This window comes from Patagioenas fasciata, chromosome 1, assembly GCF_037038585.1.
Source record: "Patagioenas fasciata isolate bPatFas1 chromosome 1, bPatFas1.hap1, whole genome shotgun sequence".
NCBI classification, from domain to species: domain Eukaryota; kingdom Metazoa; phylum Chordata; class Aves; order Columbiformes; family Columbidae; genus Patagioenas; species Patagioenas fasciata.
Window position 1 is genome coordinate 18468869 of NC_092520.1, and position 21616 is coordinate 18490484.

Genomic DNA, 21616 nt, shown 5'->3' on the forward strand with positions numbered 1-21616 from the left:
AAAAGAAAAAATTATTAAAATTTGATGTTCTATTTTTCTATTAGTATAAATTTTATTATTTTTCTATTATTATAAAATCTTATTTGAAAGAAAAATTTTATAAAATAAAGATAATATTTTCCCTGTTTTTTTCCAGGGTCATCTGAGCTCACAGCACCCCACAAGCCCTGGTGTTGCAGCCACAGAGCCCTGTGCTCACAGGACAGCCGGTGATTAGCAGAGCTGGTCAGGGCATTCCAGTTGGGCAACCTCACACCTCAGAGCAGCTTTCAAACAACAGTAGACCAGTTTGGGTAGTGACAGCATGAATTGTGGGTGCTTGAGGGTCAAAGAAGAGGAAAAATGGCTGTGGTATCCCATAGGCTTTCCAGTTCCTCTTCAGGAAATCATTAGTCCCATGACCCAGAAAATAAATTCCAAGCTGAAAGAGATCTGTGGCCCCTGACAGACACCAAAACAGCCAGGACCCTCTGCCAAACTTCAGGCAGCATTTTTGACCCTTCAGCTAAACTGCTTCACATGCCATTCATCCCCTTCTCCCTGACCCTCAGCTTTACACAGCAAACACCTTCAGCTTTCCTGCCCAGAGCTCCATTCCAATCATCTGTGGGAGGTGGGGAGGCCACTACAGCTACACCCTGTGTAAGAACAGGGAGAACCAGGCCCTTTGTCTTTAAAAACTCAACACTGGCCTTGTGGATTTCCATGGCCAGTATTTTCCCACTTAACCATCTTCACTGTAATTCACAAAAGTAAAATAAACACTTTGCAGAGGGAGTATCTGAGTTTGGCCAATATTTTGTTAAATACGCACACAGTGCTAGTTACTGTTTTTAACTCAATAACGATCTTTATTCTGCTATTTTAAAAGAGGTAATAGCTGCAACTTGCATTAAAAATACCTTTCAGACTGTAAAAAAACCACACAAACCACCACAGGTGGTGGAGGAAATACTGAAGGCTACAACTTTTCTAGAACCACACACCAGTTTCCTTGATCATAGTAACTCTTTTGAACCCTCACACAGTCCAGGGATCTGCATGCTGCCTCCAGTTCCCCTTCACAGAACACATGATAATACCGGTGGAAGACAGGGCTGAGTTCCTGTGACTCCTTAGAGGCAGCTGGAAACGATGCTGTATTGACACTTTCCCCTTTCTTTTTAGTGCCACCTTTGAGGTGCCAGGGAACCAGCAAATCCTGAGAGTGAAAGGAGGTTCGGTTTGTGTGAACAGGCAGTCTGGAGTTTGTGCCTGGCTCGGCATTGCTGCCTTCGTCCTTCCTGTCATTAAGGAGTTGGTCAGAACGCGCCAAGTCCTGGCTGCCGCTATCAGGCATTTGATCACTAAGTGGTCTCTGGGCCGCAGCAGCACTGATTTCCTCCTTGTCTCTACTGCCATTCTTTTCCTTAAGGTATTTAGACTTCTGGTTTTTGTATTCTTGTTCCATTGCCCAGACATAAATGAGTGCTGTTCCACCAGGTCTCAGAAGCCGAGCTAGTTCACGGATACTAGCCAATCTCCTCTCCTATAAAGGTAAAACAGAAGTGTGAAGCCAGTATGAAAACAGAAAGACATGAGAATGGAATGGCGACAATTCCTCCTTACTATCCCTGCCAAGATACAATAAAAATCAGAGGAATTTTTTCTATTATTCATTTTCATTCATAATGTAGCCAATCACTAGGTGCAAGCCAAGACATTTTCCTGAACAATTATCTTTCCATTTGAAAACAGCGCTGTGCTGAGTAGGATTTCTTGGACACATCAGCCCAGCTGGAAATGACACACACCTCTTCAAGAAGGTTGTTCAATATCCAAAACCCCATATTCAGATCTACCACATCCGACAATACATGCCCGAAGTTTGCAGCTGAAGGAGTCAGATTTACAGTTTAAACACAGGTGCTCTGACCACGCGAACAAAGATGTCGGCTTTCTCCAAAACAGACTTCTTCCTAATTTCTATATTGCATTTGGAAACAGTCCCTTAGGCCCTACCTCAGATTACGGCTGCACGGTCTAGAAACTTGTTGCAATTGCACAGTTCCTGAGCTTACACAGCCCAGAGATACAGCAGGCTAATGAGCAGTGGTGTTTCTGCTGTTCTGTGCAGATGGACAAGGAAGGCCCAGAGAAAAAAACATTAGATCTGCTCAGGACCTGAGGCGGGAAGTAACACATCCCTTGAGCCCCAAAGCAGAGCCCCCTTCTCTGGTGTCGTTAATTGTACACAGACAAAAACGAAACACAAACACCCAGCTCAAAGTGCCAGGAGGAGCAAAGGCATCTGGCAAGCAGAACAAGAATGTGAACAGAAAGTTTAAGCAGCAGCAACAGCACAACAGCTTAACTCTGCTCTGACAACTGCTTACACCAAGTGCAAACCTTCAATTTTCCCCCGTTTTGTTCTTCCCTTGTGCTTCCAGGAGCCCAAACTACCAGGTTTTTTGTAATATTAGTAGCTCTGCAGAGCAATACAACAGTATAGAGAGGGGGAACTTACCGCTGTTGAGAAATGGTGGATTACGGCAATAGAGATGCAGGCGTCGCAAGAACCGCTGCGGATTGGCACCGACAGGGCATCACAGACAAATGCCTCCAAGTTTTTTTCTCCACAAATATCCACCAGGTTTTTGCTGCGATCACAGCCAACCTATAACAGAAAGTGTTTCATTAAGCTTTTCATAAGAGGATAATTACAAGACTGGAAAAATGATTTTCACTTGATGCTTACAGTAATAGAGTCATCACAGTGTCCTACTGAGGTAACATTTTAGTTTAAAATAAAAACGAGAGCAAGCATGAGAAAACAGTCTTAAGTAAGAGGAATATATGGTTCCCAAGTATAGGAAAAGAGAAAAAAATCCTGATGCTATCTCAAAACAAAGATGGCAGACTGGATAACAGACAGCTCATTATAGCACCCTGATTTTGAACCAGCTTAAGACAGAACAGGTTTCAACCTAACTTTTCATCAAAACCGGCTTTTCGGGTATCTTGAAACCAGCAGAACAAGAGGTGACCTAACCTCAGGATTTTCTTTTCATTCCAATTGCCATTTGTAACCTGACAACACCAAACACTGAACCCACAAAAGCTGAATCTACAAGTGTAAATGACAGTCTGGTGAGTTCGGTGGCATCACTGAAGTATGTCGCACAGCTTTGCTAAGCACCCACATTTCGTCATTTCAGTGTAAGGATGTCCTGGAGTACACTCCCCTTCACTCTCAGTATCACAATCCACACAAATTTAAGCACAACATAATTTTCCACATTTAACATAATTTTACATGGTTTTGTACAGTCCAAATGAAGTGATGCCCAGGAACCATTTCAGGACACCTCATCAAATGTTTCTTTTTTCCCCTTTGAACCTTGCCCAGTGTCCATATCAAAGATGGTTTAAAAAAAAAAAAAAGTTTTTTAATGCACTTTCATAAAAATATAAACCCAAATCTAGAGCCTTCTGAAAGAACAAATACAGCAAGGCGTACACCACCCTCATTTTCATGTCTGCTGTGCACACTGAATACTCAAACCAAAGCCCTGCTACTAAGTCATATATCAAACTCCGTTTGTATGAGATTATTAAATTTATTTTGGTTTTCAACAATCAGCAACAAGTAGATGGCAGAGAACAGATTCAGAATCCTAAATAATCACTGCTGACAGTGTTTATTGTTTTTGACGCTGAAAGAATGCTAAACCATCCTTGATGCAAGAAAACAGCAAACAACCTGCTCTGGATTAATCAGTCCAGCAGAGGCAACAGTACTGCTAAAATTAAAAATCTCTTTTGCAAGATTAATGAAAATACATTTATTTTCTATCATAATTTATTGTAACTATCATAATATATTCATTTTATCAGTTCAAATCATTTTAGCTTTCACTCTACCATCACAGTTTTGAAGAAAACCAGGATTCTGTTCCAGCTGTATGTTCTGAAAACTTCCAGGTGAGCCACTGGCCAGTCAGGTCCCTGACTTTTGGATCAAAGTAAATGAAACAGTTGTGAAAATGCCAACCTGACAACCCAAGATAATCCTCCATAAAACCAGTAGTATAAAGATGTACATATTGTCCTGCCAATTAGCTCTAAACAGACCTGAAAAGATCAATCCTAGCATTGCTTTCTTCCCATTTACTCCTTGGCCTCCACATTTACTGAAGCACTGAGTGAATAGTGTTATTTATGAATAAAAAAAAGGAAACTCTTGTTTACTTGGAAGTAAACATAAATCCCCATCACTTCACACTGGAAGCCAACTGAAGGGTCTTTAAATTACTCTCATCATGGAATGGATTTAGCTGACAACCTGCATGTTAGAGATTCCACGCCTCATTACCGGTGCTTCCAACTGCTTCTGCAATTAAGACATTAGCATGCAGTGTTTAATAAACCTCCAAGGACCAAATTCACTCCTGGCAGAAAGAGGGAGAAGAATATTTGCAATTTCCACTGACAACAAGCTTTCCCATAAAGAATTGCTTTGGCCCTGCACATCTACAGTAAAAATAGGCTGGATAAAGGCACTCAGTCCTCCCAAAGTGACCTTGAGGGGGACTCTCTGTGTTGATGAAATCCAGTGAACTGAGAAGGAGAACAAAGGCGTGACTGCCGGAACGTGAAGTCCTCATTTGCATCTAAATTATATCAAATAATTACGAAGGCAGGCTTACTTCTTTGTCATACTTATTAAAGTGAATCTACATACAAAGCAAAAAGATTTTGTTTCGCAATGAAAACGGAGACCTGAAATGGATCACTTGGAATGCACAGCTGCTCCAATATAGATATATTAGGCTAAAACTTTGTCTTAAATGTAAACATTATGATAGGTGCTACATACATACGCCTGAATGCTGAACACAGGGAGTCACCGCAGATACGCCTGGTGCTGGAGCTAAGCAAATTTAGCATACTTACCAGAATTTTCTCTGCATGATACTTTAAAAGAATTGCAATCACCACATTCTTGCATTTTCTAGTTCACAAGAAACATGCATTCATTAAAAAACAAAACACATTGGTTTCAGTCTCTTGGAAAACAGTAAGGTAGCAAAAAAGCAGTTAACTACAGTGGTGCAATTCCTGCTTACAGCTTGAAAATATGATTTTTATAAGTATAGAAAACATTTACAGCAAGCAGCAGAGACCCCAAACTCAACTTTTCCCAGTTATGTTACTGATTTCTACATTCTGAAGCACATGGAAGCTTTTATGTGATGAAGCTTCATTTACAGAAAACAATTCAAATGAATGTTTTAATTTAGAACAGCTTTATTTTTTTCTCTAATTCAAAACGTAATCAAAACATTTTTAAAAATATCAAAATATAAATGGAATGCTTTAATTTTTGCCAGTTCATATCTCTAATTTTGATGTTCAACACAGGATACTGTCCTTGCTGACATCTCTTCTGCAAGAGTGGAGAAAGGTAGATGAATTACTGTTAGTTTAGTGTCCAAAACCAATAGAATCTAGGACATCTTTTGGTGAGCCAAGTTGTACAAATTTTTAAGGTTCACTATTTCTTATTATCTGTGAGTCTTCTCAATCATTTCTTATACCTGTTTTCCAAATCAAATTCCATGCTCAAGCCCCGCAATTTCTCATAGATATCTCAAATAGCACAGCTGACTACTCAGCTGAATCAACCTCTCAGCAAGTTGCTCTGCACCTTTCAGCATTTCCCCAAAGGAGGTTGGCTTCTCAGGTCTCCCGGATTTTACTCCAGGCAGCCATTCCCACATCCCTGCCTTTCCAGCAGGTACCTCCACCCCCCTCTTCCCTGCTCTTTCTGATGTGGACAGAGGCTCACAGGAGCTCCAGAGTGGCCACCAATACCTCTGTACTGGGGCTCAGAATCCACTTACACTTTTAACAGGAATATCAGACACTGAATTTTATGGTATCGGGATAAACACCAATGGCATCCAACCCCTGTTTTAAGCCAGGAAATCTGTACTAGTACAGAGGCCTGTAACCCCACAACTAGAACCCCAAACACAAAACTTATGAGAGAGGCCAAAGCATGTCATCATTCTGGCATATGACACCCTCTCTTTAGGGCACACTTGGTAGCACAAACCCTCAGACTAATGGAAGTATCAAAAAAGACTAAGATGAAAGAGGATAAGGGAAGGGAGAAACAAGTGTGACACCTGCGATTTGTCTGAGTTTGTAGCAGTTCTGTACTGGCTTCCTGGGAATGGGGTAACACAGGCAGATATCCCATCCCATTCCACTGCATTCCCAGGCACCCTCACCTCCACCATTTCAGTCAGGAGTAGCTAAACTAAGCTTTATAAAACTTGCAGTGGATCAGAATAGATCATTAAGGGGCAAAAGACACTATATAAATAGCTCACTTTGTAATGGTGCTGCAAATCTGCAAGACACAAATCCTCTTGCAAACTTTAAAATAAAGATCGGTAAAGACAGGTTGATGTTGCCCACCATTATATATTTTCTTTCTAAGTTATCTCATTATAACTAACTCTACCTGGTAGAATTAGTTCATTTAAGTATCTGGAAACCTGATTGATTCACCACATTAGAAACTGATTAAGAAAACGACATCTAATTCTGAAATCCAGCCACCAAATGGAATTATGTGGCTCCCCGGAGAAACACTTCAGCTATAACTGATAGCACGAGAGCCTCAAGGAACTAAATTACATTCCAGCAAACACAGACGTACATAGAAAAAGAGACACCAGCACAGCCGCAGCAGCACAGGCAAATCTTGCTCCGACTGGTGTGAGTCAGGCCTTTAGCATTCCCCACGGCGTTTCGTTTTTCCACTGTGTGCAGGCAGAGTGTCTGTGGAAACAAAACCCTATGTCTAAAACATGGAGTTCACTTCTCAACGACGAAGAGTCAGAACCAAGTGGAGCAGTTCAGCGCTCATTCGGTTTTGTGCTGCTGTTGCCCAGTTCCTTCTGGGCTCTCTTCATCCCAGATATCCTGGCATTTTAACAATTCCTACTCATTGAGAAAAAAGTCAGGAAAAGTTCCCCTACCTCACCCTCCAATCACCGAAATACAGTGAACTGGCTCCAAATACACTTTTGCAAGTTAGTTTTGTCTTTCCTGCTTTTACCTACTGATAGGAATCTGTTCTCAATCAACATGGACCCAGTGTAACTAAAACACACCCACCATTATACAACCATACCACAGCAAATCTTCACTCGCTCTTCCCCACACCCTAGCAAAAATCAAGCTTTTATACAGTTGCAGCAGATCCCCGTTTGAGAGATGCTCATCTCACAGCAAAAGGGTGTCTTACAAGGTCAAGTGAAATACAAGCAACACTACTGATTACCTTCAAAAGACAGGCACTACAAAAGTGGGAATGTCTGTATTAAATCAGAAAGCACTGGGCTCCTACATTGCCATAATTTTTCCTCCTCACATCAGTATTCTGGCAAGGACAGTAATTTCTTTATATATTAAAAAAAATCCTTACTCAATGGCATATTCTGTTGCTTGTTACTGGAAACATTCGAGGCCAGGCTGGATGGGGCTCTGAGCAACATGATCTAATTGAAGATGTCCCTGCTCACTGCAGGGGGGTTGGTGGATGACCTTCAAACGTCCCTTCCAACCCAAACTATTCTATAATTCTATGATTTCCCACCAGTTTATCAGTGCAATTAAAACTATAAAGCACAAAACTGAAAGGCTTTGTTTGTCTTTCACTCACATCTGAGCCCTGTGAGGAGGATGAACATTCCTGTGAGGATTTACACATCATCACACCTGCCTGAACCCTGGGAACTGGGAAACAGAGCTAAAGCTCATAAAAATGGATGAGATACATTGCAATGATGCTTGCAGATATGAATATTAAGCTTGGAAGTACTTAAATATAAACTGTTAAAATAATTCCCCCAAAGGAGGTTGGGTTGGGAGGAGACTGTAGAGAAAAAACAAGAACCAACAAAAAACCAAACTAAAACCATTCCTCCCTTTTGCATTCATTCAAACAATAAAAAGCTGGGTGAGACAGAAAAAGAAAAAGCAATCTGAAACTTTATTAAATTCAATCTTTCTCCACTCTTTGTCCTAACTACATCAGACTTGGATTCCATCTCTTGCTCAAACACTCTTAATCTGAATTTGTTTGTCATGAAATTGCTGCTCTTCCACTGTGTCAGAATAATGCAGCCATTACAGCACTGTCATTTTCATTGAGTGTCGCTGGACTCCTGTGCATTTCTTTGTCACTCAACCGTACTCAAGTAGATCAGGCTATATGTAATCACCCAAAGAAACTGAGGCAAATACAATAGCACAGGCCACAGTGGAGGCATTTTCAGACAGTGCCTGAAGATTAAAACCATCAAGAGGGCTACCTTAGCTTTGATGTACCATTAGTGCTGCTACTTAAAGTATCCTATCTGAAAATGTACAGTAACCTTTGTAGTACATTGCTTGCCTTCAGAAAGTGCTCGCCTCGGGTTCTCAGTATTTCTGAGTCAAAACACTCCAACCTCCATGGCTGTACTGACAATGCTCTACCCAACCCCTATTTAAGTCCTAATTTCACAGTATTGCTTTATCGCTTCTTTTGAACAGGACCCAGGCTTAGAGCTCCAGTACACTGTGCATAAAGACTTACCAACTGCTGTGAGGCAAAAGCTGCAGCAATTTATTCTGTTTCCGCCTGGATTTTATGCCCCCAAGTCAAAAGGAGTAAATGAGGAAGGAAACTGATGCCCTGAATCTAGAGAGCACTCTCGTTATTCCAATGCCATACCTGATACACAAAGAACATTCTTTAACCCCTCACCCTTGGATCCATGCCCAACTCATGTAAATAGAAGTAACATAGTAGGAGAAACAGCTCTGTATAATCAGACCTTTCTGTTGAGCCCAAATAAGAACACAGGAGGACAACAAAAAGTGGAAAAGATTTCTCCTCTCTCCCACAGATAAAAAGAATGAACAGGTTGACTCATCCGACACAAGTCAGCATGCCAAGGAGCTGGGCTACCGCTAATAATACTGATATATGACTAACACTTGTTCTACAGTACTTCCTATAGAACAGTACAGCAAGGGAATAGAGATAAAAATCCCAGTAAGGAATATACGAGCAGGGAAAAAATGAGGACTGATTTCCCACAAATCAGAATTTACAAAATAAAGAACTGATGTCAGTTGCTTCTGCAGTTACAGAAATAGCCAAGTATTTAAAGTAGTACCTCGCTTCAAATAATAGCCATTATCAGTTGATTTAGAGGAAGGTGCACAAAAAAAAAAAAAAAAAAAAAATCAGGACAGTTTACTCTCCTTAAAAGCTGACCATAAGAAAAACGTGTTGTCTACTGGCAATTCAGGTCAAAGAATGAGGATTTGTATTACCTATGAACCAAGTGATCTTATGTTTCTTTGAAGAATTTGACCCAATCCCTACAACTGCTGCTTAGTGCTTGGCTTTCTGGCACGTTGTGATGGTAAGTTCCATCCAATAAATGGCACCAAATGTGACCAAAACATTTTGTCTTCACAGTAGAAAACAGATTGCTGCACTTTAGCCTGCTCCCAAACCGTGAGGTCCCCTTGGATCACCTCATTATCCTACCTACCAGCAACTACTCATACTCATGCTAAGTGACACCCACTGGTGACCCTTCATCAGTAATGAATGACATCAGACAGCCCCACCTCCCTCTTTCTCCACACCAGCGTAACACCACACTGTTCCTCTCACCTATGATAATTTAGTTCTCTTAGTCTTTTCAAGATACCTCATCAGAAGCTTAAAAACATCTGTAAACATAATAAACACCCTTTTTTTCTTTAACCACATTTTGGCTGACATGTAAGAATAAACATAGTAGAAATAAGGAAGCAAGTCTGTCTTCCTGAGACTATGTGCTGGCTTGTGGGGGAAAATAAGCAGAATCACAGAATGTTAGGGATTGGAAGGGACATCCAAAGATCATCCAGTCCAATTCCCCCGCTGGAGCAGGAACACCCAGATGAGGTTACACAGGAAGGCGTCCAGGTGGGTTTTGAATGTCTCCAGAGAAGGAGACTCCACAACCTCCCTGGGCAGCCTGTTCCAATGCTCTGTTACCCTCACTGAGAAGAAGTTTCTTCTCATATTTAAGTGGAACCTCTTGTGTTCCAGTTTGTACCCATTACCCCTTGTCCTACCATTGGTTGTCACCCAGAAGAGCCTCGCTCCATCCTTGTGACACTCACCCTTTATATATTTGTAAACATTAATGAGGCCAGCCCTCAGTCTCCTCCAAACTAAAGAGACCCGGCTCCCTCAGCCTCTCCTCATACAGGAGATGTTCCACTTCTTTAATCATCTTTGTTGCCCTGCAAAGTCTAGAGCTTAGCTCCAAACAAGAACTAGTTGTTACCAGTAGAAAATAGCAGGTCAAGGGACACCTGAGTGAAGCAATTCCCAGGTTCTGTTTTTCAACCGTCTCAACAGCTACTTTAAAAGTTCCCTCCCTTTCACTGTTATTTTTCATGTTTTAGACTATTCCTGACAGCACATATGAAATGAGGTAACTCCTAAAGTAACAGAGCAGAGGGGCTGGCTGTCATTTGCCCGCCAGTAGATACCTCAGCTTTCTTTCCCTTAGCTGGTTAACTGTGGGCCCCAGAAAACAGACTGGTGCTGGCAATTTCTGAACACAGCACCTTGCAGAGATTTCACCTTCTACCACACACCTACACAATAGCAATTTACCAAATTCATTCTAGGATCAGGTGACCTTCATGGAACCCTGATAAACTTTTCTCCTCCCTAGTTAGGTTTGCTGATTTTTCTTACAGGAGTCATGGTGAACATCTGAAATGTACTGAACACCAATAACTATTTTCGGGCTACAGCAGTCAGGCATAAACACGCCTACTTAAAAATCAGTTGATTTTGTTCTTGCTTAGAAACAATAATGGAAATAAATCCATTACTAATACAGACAGGGCTGTAAGTAACAACTTGTGGTTTATAGCTGAATATAAATAGGGGGGCAGAAACTCCTCAAACAGACAAACAAGTCTGACTTTTGTTATTAATAATGAATGTTCTGCCTTACATAGAAGTTTGCAAGCCTGATGGATTTCCAAGTGTTTCACACAGTACAAGCATATGAAAGAATTGGACAATTCTGGAACAGGGGAGAGCAGAGAGCATAATGCACGTCTGTCAAAGATTTATTTTGGGTAAAAACAACAGGAAGTTTGACCCTTGCAAAAAAAGTCTTTGAAATATTTGCAATAAAACTCTTGGTTCGTATTTGTATGCGCTTCATGTCTCTCTGACAGGAAGGAAAAGAAGTAAAACTGGACTAAGTACAGACTGCGAGACAGGGAAGGTGCTGAGAACATCAGCAAGAATGATGCCAGAACTGTCTAAAAGTGAAGAAAAGGGAAAGGCCAGCAGTCTGTGCTGAAGTTGAGACTCCTCCATGAATTTTATGTTGGCATATTTACTGGGCCTATGCACAGAGTCAGAGGTGGGACAGCCAAACATGACATCATGCACAAATGAGCCTCGCCATCAGCGCCACGGGAACAGCAGAGAATATATGGGAATTAGTGCTGCCCATGTGGATTTTAGGGACACGTACATTGCATTCCTCACCCATCAGCCAAGAGAAAAACTTGCTGGAAGCATTCTAACTGCCCAACCATTTTTACTTTTAACAAGCTTATTCAACACCAAAAAAAAGGCCAAAGCATCCATTGCAGTTTTTCAATCCACTGCACCCATTACTATTTTTATTACCATATTTTGACTTGCAAAGCAAAAGTGGCTTTGGAAAAAGAAAAGGGTAATGCACATAGTGAATGGATGTGGAAACCTAACAGAACCAGTAATTGATCTTGGATCAGGAAACAGCTTTCTGTTCTTGGCATTTTTTCCACAACTGAAGCTCCAACATGCTGCAACTGCATGATGAAATAAACACTAGTACCAATGAAAACAAGTGACAGTAACTACTACTTACCATATACAAATCCTCATTGATGCCCAGATATTTCCCATTACCACAACCAACATCAGCCACTATTGACCCTTTTGGTAATGACTTGAGAAACTCTACAATTTGGGGCCATGGGCTATGCCTGGTACTGCTGAAGTGTCTGGCAATCTCTTCATACACCTGGTGCACATATTCTTGCTCCAGCTTGGAAGCCTCCATCTCGTTGTGGGGAAATGAAGGCTGTAACTGTCTTTGGTGTCCTTTCTGGCTGTCACAGACAGATGGGTAAACTAGACATAACAACAGATATACAAAAAAATAAAAGTTTTAAGTCGTTCCTTGTTGGTTAAACTATTTAGCAAAATAGAGTTAAAAGTGAAACACTGAAGTGCAAAAACTGCTCCATTCCTCCTTTACCTTTTAAAAACTGAGATGCAGGTCAAACTGCAGAAGTGTTTGATGACCATAAAAGAAGCAACTTGCCTACGTGTACCAGAGGCCATTTGCACTGATCACTCACCCTGCTATGTTAATGAGGTGCATGTTTTCAAAACTGACACAGTGCCTCTGCTACCAAAGATCATGACATCACTGCAATTCAGCCTCTGAAATTCTGTTCTGAGGGCACAAATGGACTTCAATTCCATGTAATAACTGATCCACCTAGCTATTATTAGCTGTATTGCCCTAAGGCACTTACATGGCTCTATCACTGCAGATGTGACTGTTTCTCCTTCTCTAATGTACTTATTTTCACAAATTTACAGTCCCATTCAAATAAATAAATAATCAAAACTGACGGGAACCTGAAAAGTAGTAGCTACTTTTATTCTGTTACATTATTCTAGCACTTAAGATCCCACTGGAATGCAAGATTCCAGACGACTTGCCTGGCTCTTGAGCAAGCCAAGTGGCCAAGTGCCTCCTGTCCAGAGAAACTCCAGCAGCCATGTGGATGCAACAGATTCCAAGCCACATAGCACACCTGACCCTGAGCCATTCAAGAATGGCTACCAGGACTGCCAAAACTATTTGAAGGGATAAACCAGTTTGCTCAAGAAAATGCTATTGATAGTAAATAACCATTTTGACTTGGAGATCACCTCAAGACACTTACTGCAATTGCAAGGGCTTCTCCTCACTTTCCTGAATGTAAATGATGTCCTTGTTTCCCTTCGATTTAGTGTTAAATCTCTAACATCAGCAGTGATTGTTCCAACTTTTCGCCCAAGCTCAGATGCTTGAATGACATCATATTTTCGTGGTGTAATCCTAAAACAAAGTAGCACAAAATAAAATAATTCCATTTGCATCAGAAAAAATATCTATCTTTATAACAAAGCCATTCTTAAATACTGTGACACGTGTGATTACAACGTGCTATTTAATGTACTGCTGCTTCTGAGTTTTCAACTTATTCAATTTCAGAGAAAAAAATAGAGGAGCTGACACATAAACTAATGACATTAATTAAAGCGTTATTTAATTGCAAGTAGTTACATTGCCCTTCCTTCCCTTTCATAAAGCCTGATTGTTTATTTTGCTAGGACTTATATTTTTTTTATATTTCTTTTATATTAAAAATATGTATTTGTTAAAGATAAAATACACTGTTAAGATGGTGGCTAAGGGTATAAAAGCATAGAACTAGTTGAGCTCTGTTAGCAAATCGAAGCTTCTAGTTACAAACAGGCCTCTCCAAGGAATTTTGCTTTGTGGCAGAATTGGTTTTCCATTTATTGACAGCATGAGATGCAAAGAATGTAGCATTTGTGAGATTTGCTAAAATGCCTAAAGGGAGAAACTCTGCTATAGACCTTTCTTGACCAAAATCTATCAAGCAAACTGGGAGCAGAGGTTCTTAAGCTACTTCTGGATTTGGCAGTGATCTTCATGGAACACAAAAAGATCTTTGCAAGGACATAATTCATAAAATGAAAGTGATATGGAACTTTCTTGGAGTGACAAAAGTTTCAAATAATTTTATGAGTGGCTCACATTACAAAAAAGTTCCAAATCCAAGAATTTTTAGTATCTCTACAAAGAGATCTCCAAGTTGAGAAGAGGAAAACAAGGAATTAAAATGCGAAACACAGCATGGGAGAAGAGAACCAGCCACACGTAGAAACAACCACATGTAGTTTCCCATCACTTGCACATGGGAAAACTAGATACTCTTCGAAGAACACTGAAACTCCTCAGGGAAATAGCTCAGCACTTCAAAGCTGTTACTGTCACACTGAAATGCTTCCTGAACTTTGTCATCAAGGAGATTAATGAAAAAATTTCCTCAAGAAGTAAACAAGCAAATGAAGAAAAACAACAAAAACCAGAACTACCAGAAAAACAAGAAACCAACAATAACACACACACTCCCCACACACCACCACATCTCTAAGGAACTGGCCTCTCAGAGAAGCCCCTTCAGAGCTGCTGACTGCAAAGTACTTGACTCCCAGCCGGACAAGTTCTCAGTATAAAACTGACTTACATATCGGTTAGCTGAGTTTAACCCTCATAGGTTGAGCCAAAGGAGTATGAAAAGGTGTCTTGCATCTTTTAATACAGTAGAACATTTAGTCTCATCTCAAATTTCTACTGGAAGATGAAGCTGTTGCCCAGTGTCTGTACTTAACCAAGAAGACCGATGCGATGCTGAGCAGGCAGCCTGCACAGTGCTCCTGTGCTTTGCTGTTTGCATCTCCCCTACCACAGGGACGCCCGTCTCTAATGCAGTCACAGGGAAAAAGGGCGCAGGTCCTTTCTGCCTGGAAATCAGGAAGCAGCACACTGATGCACCATCTAGATGTTGCAAAGAGGAGACATGGAATAGCCCTAAGAATAGAAATATCCCAAAAGTAGCCATGGAAAGGCTGGGATCTAATCAAGAACTGCCCTGTTTGTGGCAGACAATGGAGCTATGATAAAATAATCAGCTGAGGATGCCTGAGACTCCAGGGGCAAGAGAACTTCAAATTCCAAATTTGCAGATTTTCTGTTTTCTTTTGTACTTTCAACAGTCCGCTAAGCACAGCAGTTCATATTTTCAGAAGTAAATATTTTTCAAGGTTCTAGTTTCAACCCACATTAATTTCCTTTTGCCTATACTATGAGCAAAAAGTCTAGATAAAGGCCGGACTAAAAACAGGATTCCCAATGTCAAAAATTAAATGCTGCACATTGTGTTGCTTGGCACAGAGTTCTCTCACAGAGAGCACATCTTTTGCTTTCCTTGATGACATTATATAGCTTATTTCTTAACCATATGTTTCTCTTCCAGAGAACAAAGTCCTTTTCCTGTGTACTCTGTTAACCGAGTTAAAATGAAGTCTCTAATTCCCTTACTATCCAAATATAGACATTGAAATCTTTCCAGAATAATTCCAAAACTGAACTTTTTCCTCTCTAGTTTGACTTCTGAGTAGATAAAAGGCATCAGAAATGATCTTAAATACATCCTGATGTAATGTATGCCAGTGAATTAACTACACTTGCTTGTTGGATGATTAATCTTGTTGATTACAACGGCATGCTCCACTAGCACAACTGAAAGCTTACTCCAGTTGAGTATCTTGATCCACTACTGCTTTTAAAAATATACAGAAAAACAATTTGTAGTAAAGGTGGACAAGCAATGGTACAGGAATAACCTACATAGCAGCAGAAAGACCTGGGATCTTAATTTTAAACATAGCTTATGCCATTGGTTCTCAAAAGACAACCATGACTGGAAGGTAGGTACAAGTGAATTAAGTAATAACCTAATTCTGGTTCTTGGTAGACAGGTGCAGTACCCAACTTGAATGCCTGCTGGCAAGCGCTGCAAGCTCCCTGCGTCCCTTCCCCAGGGAGTGTGGCTGTCCAGGCCCAGCTTGGGAAGAGCAGAGCTGGTGGCCCTGGGAGCTGCTGTTAAACAGAGGCTGTGCCCCTGGGCCTTGTCCCAGATACAGCCCCTCACACGTCCCAGCTGTGCCTGTACACTGTCAGTGCCACACTGATCAGGGCTTTGACCCCTGACTGATGGCCCAGCCCAGCCCCACGGAGCTGCCTGATGCCCGGGGATGGGGGCTGCCCCTTGGCTCCCCTGGTGAGCCACATGGAAACAGCACTATGCTCTCAGAATTGTGGATAACCTTTCCAAAAGACAACTGACAGTGTTTGACAGGACAGAATAAGAAGCTTATACCTCTGGTATCTGCTTTCAGTCTTGTATACCAAAAAACCAAAGGACTTCCCTGCCCTCGGCTTCGATAATGATGCATGTCTGAAATACCAGCTGTTTTGTACAACTATTTAATTCAATGAGGGAATATACAGGTGGTATAAGTGCTCTATAAAAACAATGTAAAGGTCATTGGGGAGTTCATACTCACCCTTCATAATACAAATTAACAGTAAAATTAAAAGGCAGAAAATCTTCTGCCAATAGAAGGATTTGATGTTTAATTTGCACAGAATGTAATTAGTGTCTCTAGTTTACTGCTGTAACCAGTGATAGCTTGGGTCAAACAAAGGAAGAAACATTTACCATGGGCATTTCTGTCCAGTATGAGGGTTTCCATATTCTCCTGAAGTGCCCTACTGTCACTCTCAGAGCTCTGCAAGGTTTTAGCCTTTTTGCCTATTTCATCGCTCCTATTGTAAGCATCTCCTGGTGGTGTGGGATTTAAAAAGCATGTATTTAAACTCTAAAATAAGCAAAGCCTCAAGACATATTTCATTAAATCTCTTTTCCAGGATCCCAGACCTGCTCAGTACAATGCAGACTTATCAGTAGTTAAAGCATCCCTAAAGCAGCTGGGAAGAGGGCAGAAAGATTCCCCTTTGTCACCCTCATGCCCTCTGTGCAGGCAAAGTCACTCTCTCAAACCAGCCCTTTTCTAAAGCCTTTGGCATATGTGATCCAATGGGAAAAGCTGTAGGCTGAAAAGAGAGAAAGGAAATGGTGAAGCTAATTGCACTACAATCAATTCTTTGCCAGCTCACAGTCATTGAGGACTTTCACACTGCAGATGTAAGTGAGAGCAATTTCCAAGTGAAACTTCACTTGTGACAGCAGCAAGAAACTGCAGCTCAGGGACTGGCAATTAGCCTCCTAAAATCCCCAGTTTTTTCAATTTAACCTGAACAGCATCTGAGCAAAGGAGTTAATTTGTATAATAATTATAGAACTTTACTTTCTTTCAGAGCAATTTAAAATACAGAATGTCATTAATGAAGCAAATAAACAATATATATTCTTCTATTATCAGCAATGCAGGGACTCTTACACATACCCATGTGTCCACAGGTATCTGGATTCTCCAGCCATCACCAATAAACTGCATCGGGGCAGCATAATTGCCACTGTGTGGCCATCGGGGTGTTTGAAATCCATCACAATCTAAAAAAAGAGAAAACCAGCCACTGTGAACGAGCACAACTTACAGAGCTTCATATACATGCCAGGCATTCTCGAGTCCTAGCTTTGTTTGCCTCTTCAATGTGTTCATCAGAACACTGGCACAAAGCAGCTACGTATTTCCTCAGGGATGCAAAAGTGCCCTTTCAGCACCGTGTTCAAAAATCTGAGGCAGTCACAAATGTATGTGCGTATATAGATAATTAAAACACTAAATATATATACATATATTTTATTTTCACAGTAATAGTTTTCATTGCGAGAACAGTGTAGCACTATTTAATCTCTGTGGGTACCTGTGAAGTAGGAAAGGATTACTATTCCACAACTAAAGGCAACTGCATAAGAGGAAGAGGGGGCTCTTTTGCTGTAACTGAGGCATCTGAAAGTTATGTACCCAGGGTAAGGCAGTCAGCTACTGTCTTTTTGTGAAGGCCATACAGAGAGAGACAAATATCTCCACAGAGTGATTTATTCATCCTAGTCTAAAATGTAGAGCTAAGTGACACAGAATGACCTTACACCCTCTGGAAATGCCTATCCATTCACAGCAGATTGGGCAGAGACAGTTAACCCAGAGTAGGCAGAAAACATTGAGATAACCAGTATTACGTGAGAGAAATAATTTCCAGCCTGCCCACATTCCTGGAGGTTAGCAGCACATGTCTCCCAAAATCCTGACTAACATGACAACCACCAGACCACCCTTTCATTATTTGCCACCTGGCTTCTAGCCATGGCAATCTACTGAGGTAACACTTTCAGCTTTATTCCAATTTCACAGCCCAGATGGCAATGCTGCATTTTGCTTCTGCTTGGGCTAAGAATGTTACCCTTTTACATTTCCCAAATGAGTGAAACTCTTGCTGTGGAAAATAAGGAGCAGGTCATTTAAGCAAGTCAACCGACTTACAGAAGACTTAACAAAAAAAGAAAAGTGGTCAAAACTATTCAAGTCAGCAGTTCCAGCTACACCAGAGAATTAGCACCATGAAAGTGCTGCCACCTGATTTGTAACCTACTAAATATGCAATTTAAAAGCCGATTTACTACAGTATGCCACATCAGAACAAATGCAGCAGTTCTGCTTCTGCATACAGATGCGTTTAACAAAGAAAACGGTGGCGCAATGATCAGTCATTCAGCACAAGAAACAGCAAGACAGAGACTGAACAAGCAAGACTTTTAAACACCACAAATTACTTACTTACAACATTTACTATTTAATGTTGTGCACACTGGAGCAAACTGCAGTGGCATTTACATTTTTACAAAAAGAATTATTTATGCTGTAGTACCACCCACATAGAGTGACACAGCTCTTTCTGTTGAGCTATCTAAATTTAAGGCAAGAAATGATGAGTGACGAACAGTGGGGTTGAAAGGGGAAGAGAGATATGGGGGAATGGGAATAAAGCCTACTTGTAAGGTCTGATTAATGACTGTGAAATGCTTCAATAGCTACACAAATAGATGAATGGCAGCAACTTGCCAATATAGTCCTTCCCTTGCACTTAGCAATTTCTTCTAGGTATCCTCAAAGAAGCATGGGGTGAGGAAGGCAAAGCACAGTGGCTTTACAGATCTGATGGGGAGGCTGTCCCATAAAGCATAACTAGGTGCAAGCCTCTGTAAAAAGACATAGCTACCTGTTAAGGAGATAAAACCAGAGGACAAATAATCAGGACCAGCAAGTAGGGAAAGGAAAAGCAGGAAAAGAAACGGGGAGCGAACGGGTTGCATGGAATAGGTGAGATATCTCAGTCTGTCTTTTGCCTCTCTGGCTCACTGCTGTTGGGGGAAAGGTGTGAGGGGACAGGATAGAGACCAGGTTCTTTGGAAGTATGGCAGAATAAACTGAACATGAGAGTCTGTCCAGATTCCTTCCGGGAGGCTCAGTTACCCCACTGTCCTTCGTTCTGAGACAGTAGTAGCTATAAAGCTCTGTTCTTGCAGATGATGTTCAAGAACTACACTTTCTCCAAGAATCAATGAAGAGACCTCTATGGGTTCCCCTACAATTCTAGTTCCTATCTCCCTTCAGGGCCTGGAAGAGGAGACCTCATTCCCTTTCACTTCTGTGAGGCAGGCTGGGGACTCCATCTGAAGCACTGGGAAGCAGTGCCTCCAGCTCCTTGCTTTACCTCATGTGTCTCCAATTCCTCCTCCCTCACCAGCTGCATGGACCCTTAGTCTCTTCACACAAGATGTTCCTCAAACCCTGTCCTGTTAATAACTGTGCATCCAAAACAGCAGATGCTCAGAGTGCTCTGTAACAGCACATTAGGAATGAGAGGCCACAAAACTATCCCTGGCAACTGGATTTTCAGGCAGAACTGGCAGGAAAATAGAGAGTAAAAGAGGAGAGTATGTCCTCCTGGCTAAATTTCAGCTATGCTAAGCCAACAAGAAATATGTGAAACAAAGTTTCTGACTATGCAGAATTTGAGGCTGAAAAGCAGATTTTCATCTACGTAACATCTGGCAAGTGTAGTCCTCAGCAGCACAGGATCCCAGCTCTGCCCCTGCTCGCTACTTTTCTGTGGAGGAAAACCTTGTGCACCATCATTTCACACCATATGGCTGCTCCACTTTTCAATGAACTTCATCCTTATGACAAGCCATGATGATTTGGCGAGGAAAATATAAATAAAGGATTTACCTGCAAATGGGCAATGACATTAAGTAATTAGCAGTAACTGGAAGAGTCAAAAATCCAAATTCAAAACTGACTTTTGCTTATGAAGCCAAGATCCTCAGCTAGAATACATTAAAGTTTTGCACTTTTTCTATTAAAAACAAATTTGACACTGCTATTCCAACAACCAAATTTAAGGAACCCACTGTGAACATTTGAAGTATATTAGCGCAATTCCTATGCTCGATTCCTTTATCTAGAGTAACTGCACCTGAACGCTTGAAGAAATCAAGCAAGAGTACTTATATCTTTTGTTTACAGTACAGTAAAGAATATTTAACCCAGAAGGGTTTTTGAAGAACTCTGCTCTTATCTCTGAAAAGCCTATTACTGACTGAAGTAGATAACATTCCCACACTTCTATATGTGTCTTTATCCTGGCAGAACATTCTAAGTTGTCACTGTCACACACACGCACACAAAAGATTAACGCATTTGGTCCTCTTTTTAATTTACTAAGGATTCGATCAATAAAGCAACTCTGCCACTGCTGAATCGATCTGCTTCATGACAGCTTTGCTCCACAGGAGATACTTCCAATTACTATTTTCGTTTTTACCCATTTTCTTTTTTCTCTTAGATGGCAGAGTCAATAAAGATCAAATTTCCAGCTAGCCCATGGTGCATCATCCACAGATTACATTCAAAAAATAAAAATAGTGGGTGCTTTGATCTTATACAACTTTTACCTTCTTCCTTTGTACTATGGAGAAAAAGGTCTCTCTAAATATATCAAAAAACTTAAAAGAAACAAACAGTTAATAATACCTACTTGTGGTTTTAAATAACTTGACATGATGCCGGATGTTTAAGAGAGAGTGTTTATGACGAGGGAGCATATGAAGCAGTAAACAGCTTTCGGGGCTGGCTAAACATCAAAGAGATATTCACATCACAAACATTGTTCCTGTGGCATAAAATACAGCAAAACGCAAAAAACAGAAAAGAACTCAGCATAAAAGAAACAGGGCAGCAATGTGTTTTTTCTTAACTCCTCAGGGAATTAGAAGTCTGCACCGCCTTTCAGTGCGATGGTTCTGCACTCCATGAAAGAGCAGGAGGATGGAGGTGAATGACTGGTCTATCTAATAAGTAACGATCCAAGAGCAAAAGAGAAATAATGCAATGAGGCTAGAAGGGCAATGTCGATAAGGATTTTACTGCTACAGTGTGAAATGACAACATTGTTTTTCTAAGCTTTGTCTCTGATGCAATCTGTATTTGATGTTAATAGACTGCCTTAGATGAAACATAGTCTAAAGCTAAAAAAAGTACAATGTGGAATGCTTCTCTAGGCTCTGACATTATTTACTGAATTTTCAGAGAGCAAAGACACATTATCAGCCTACATAGCAGTTTCCCACATGTAAAACAGATGAAAAAGAATGTCTACTTCAAAGACAGCTGAGAGGTTTAAAGCCCACACATGGAGCCGTAACAACACAGTGGGGCTCTGTGCAGAGACAAGAGCCTGCTGGCTCACATAGGACTGAGGCAACCCAGAACTAATACACTGTGCCTTCCACTGCAAAAACCACGCAAAAT

At 41.0% G+C, this 21616-nt stretch overlaps 1 protein-coding gene across 3 annotated transcripts in view; it reads right to left on the minus strand.

The window, feature by feature from the left end:
- Positions 1–828: 828 nt before the first annotated feature.
- The window catches only part of ALKBH8 (alkB homolog 8, tRNA methyltransferase), a 47293-nt gene continuing 26505 nt past the window's right edge, over positions 829–21616 (minus strand). For all 3 annotated transcript variants that reach the window (XM_065849557.2, XM_065849548.2, XM_071803772.1), the window contains 5 exons: positions 17249–17355; positions 13090–13244; positions 11997–12262; positions 2507–2656; positions 829–1528 (listed from right to left, as the gene is read on the minus strand). In XM_065849557.2, coding sequence (XP_065705629.2) covers positions 962–1528; positions 2507–2656; positions 11997–12262; positions 13090–13244; positions 17249–17355 — 1245 coding nt within the window. In that variant the 3' untranslated portion in view covers positions 829–961. The remainder of the gene's footprint in view (positions 1529–2506; positions 2657–11996; positions 12263–13089; positions 13245–17248; positions 17356–21616) is intronic.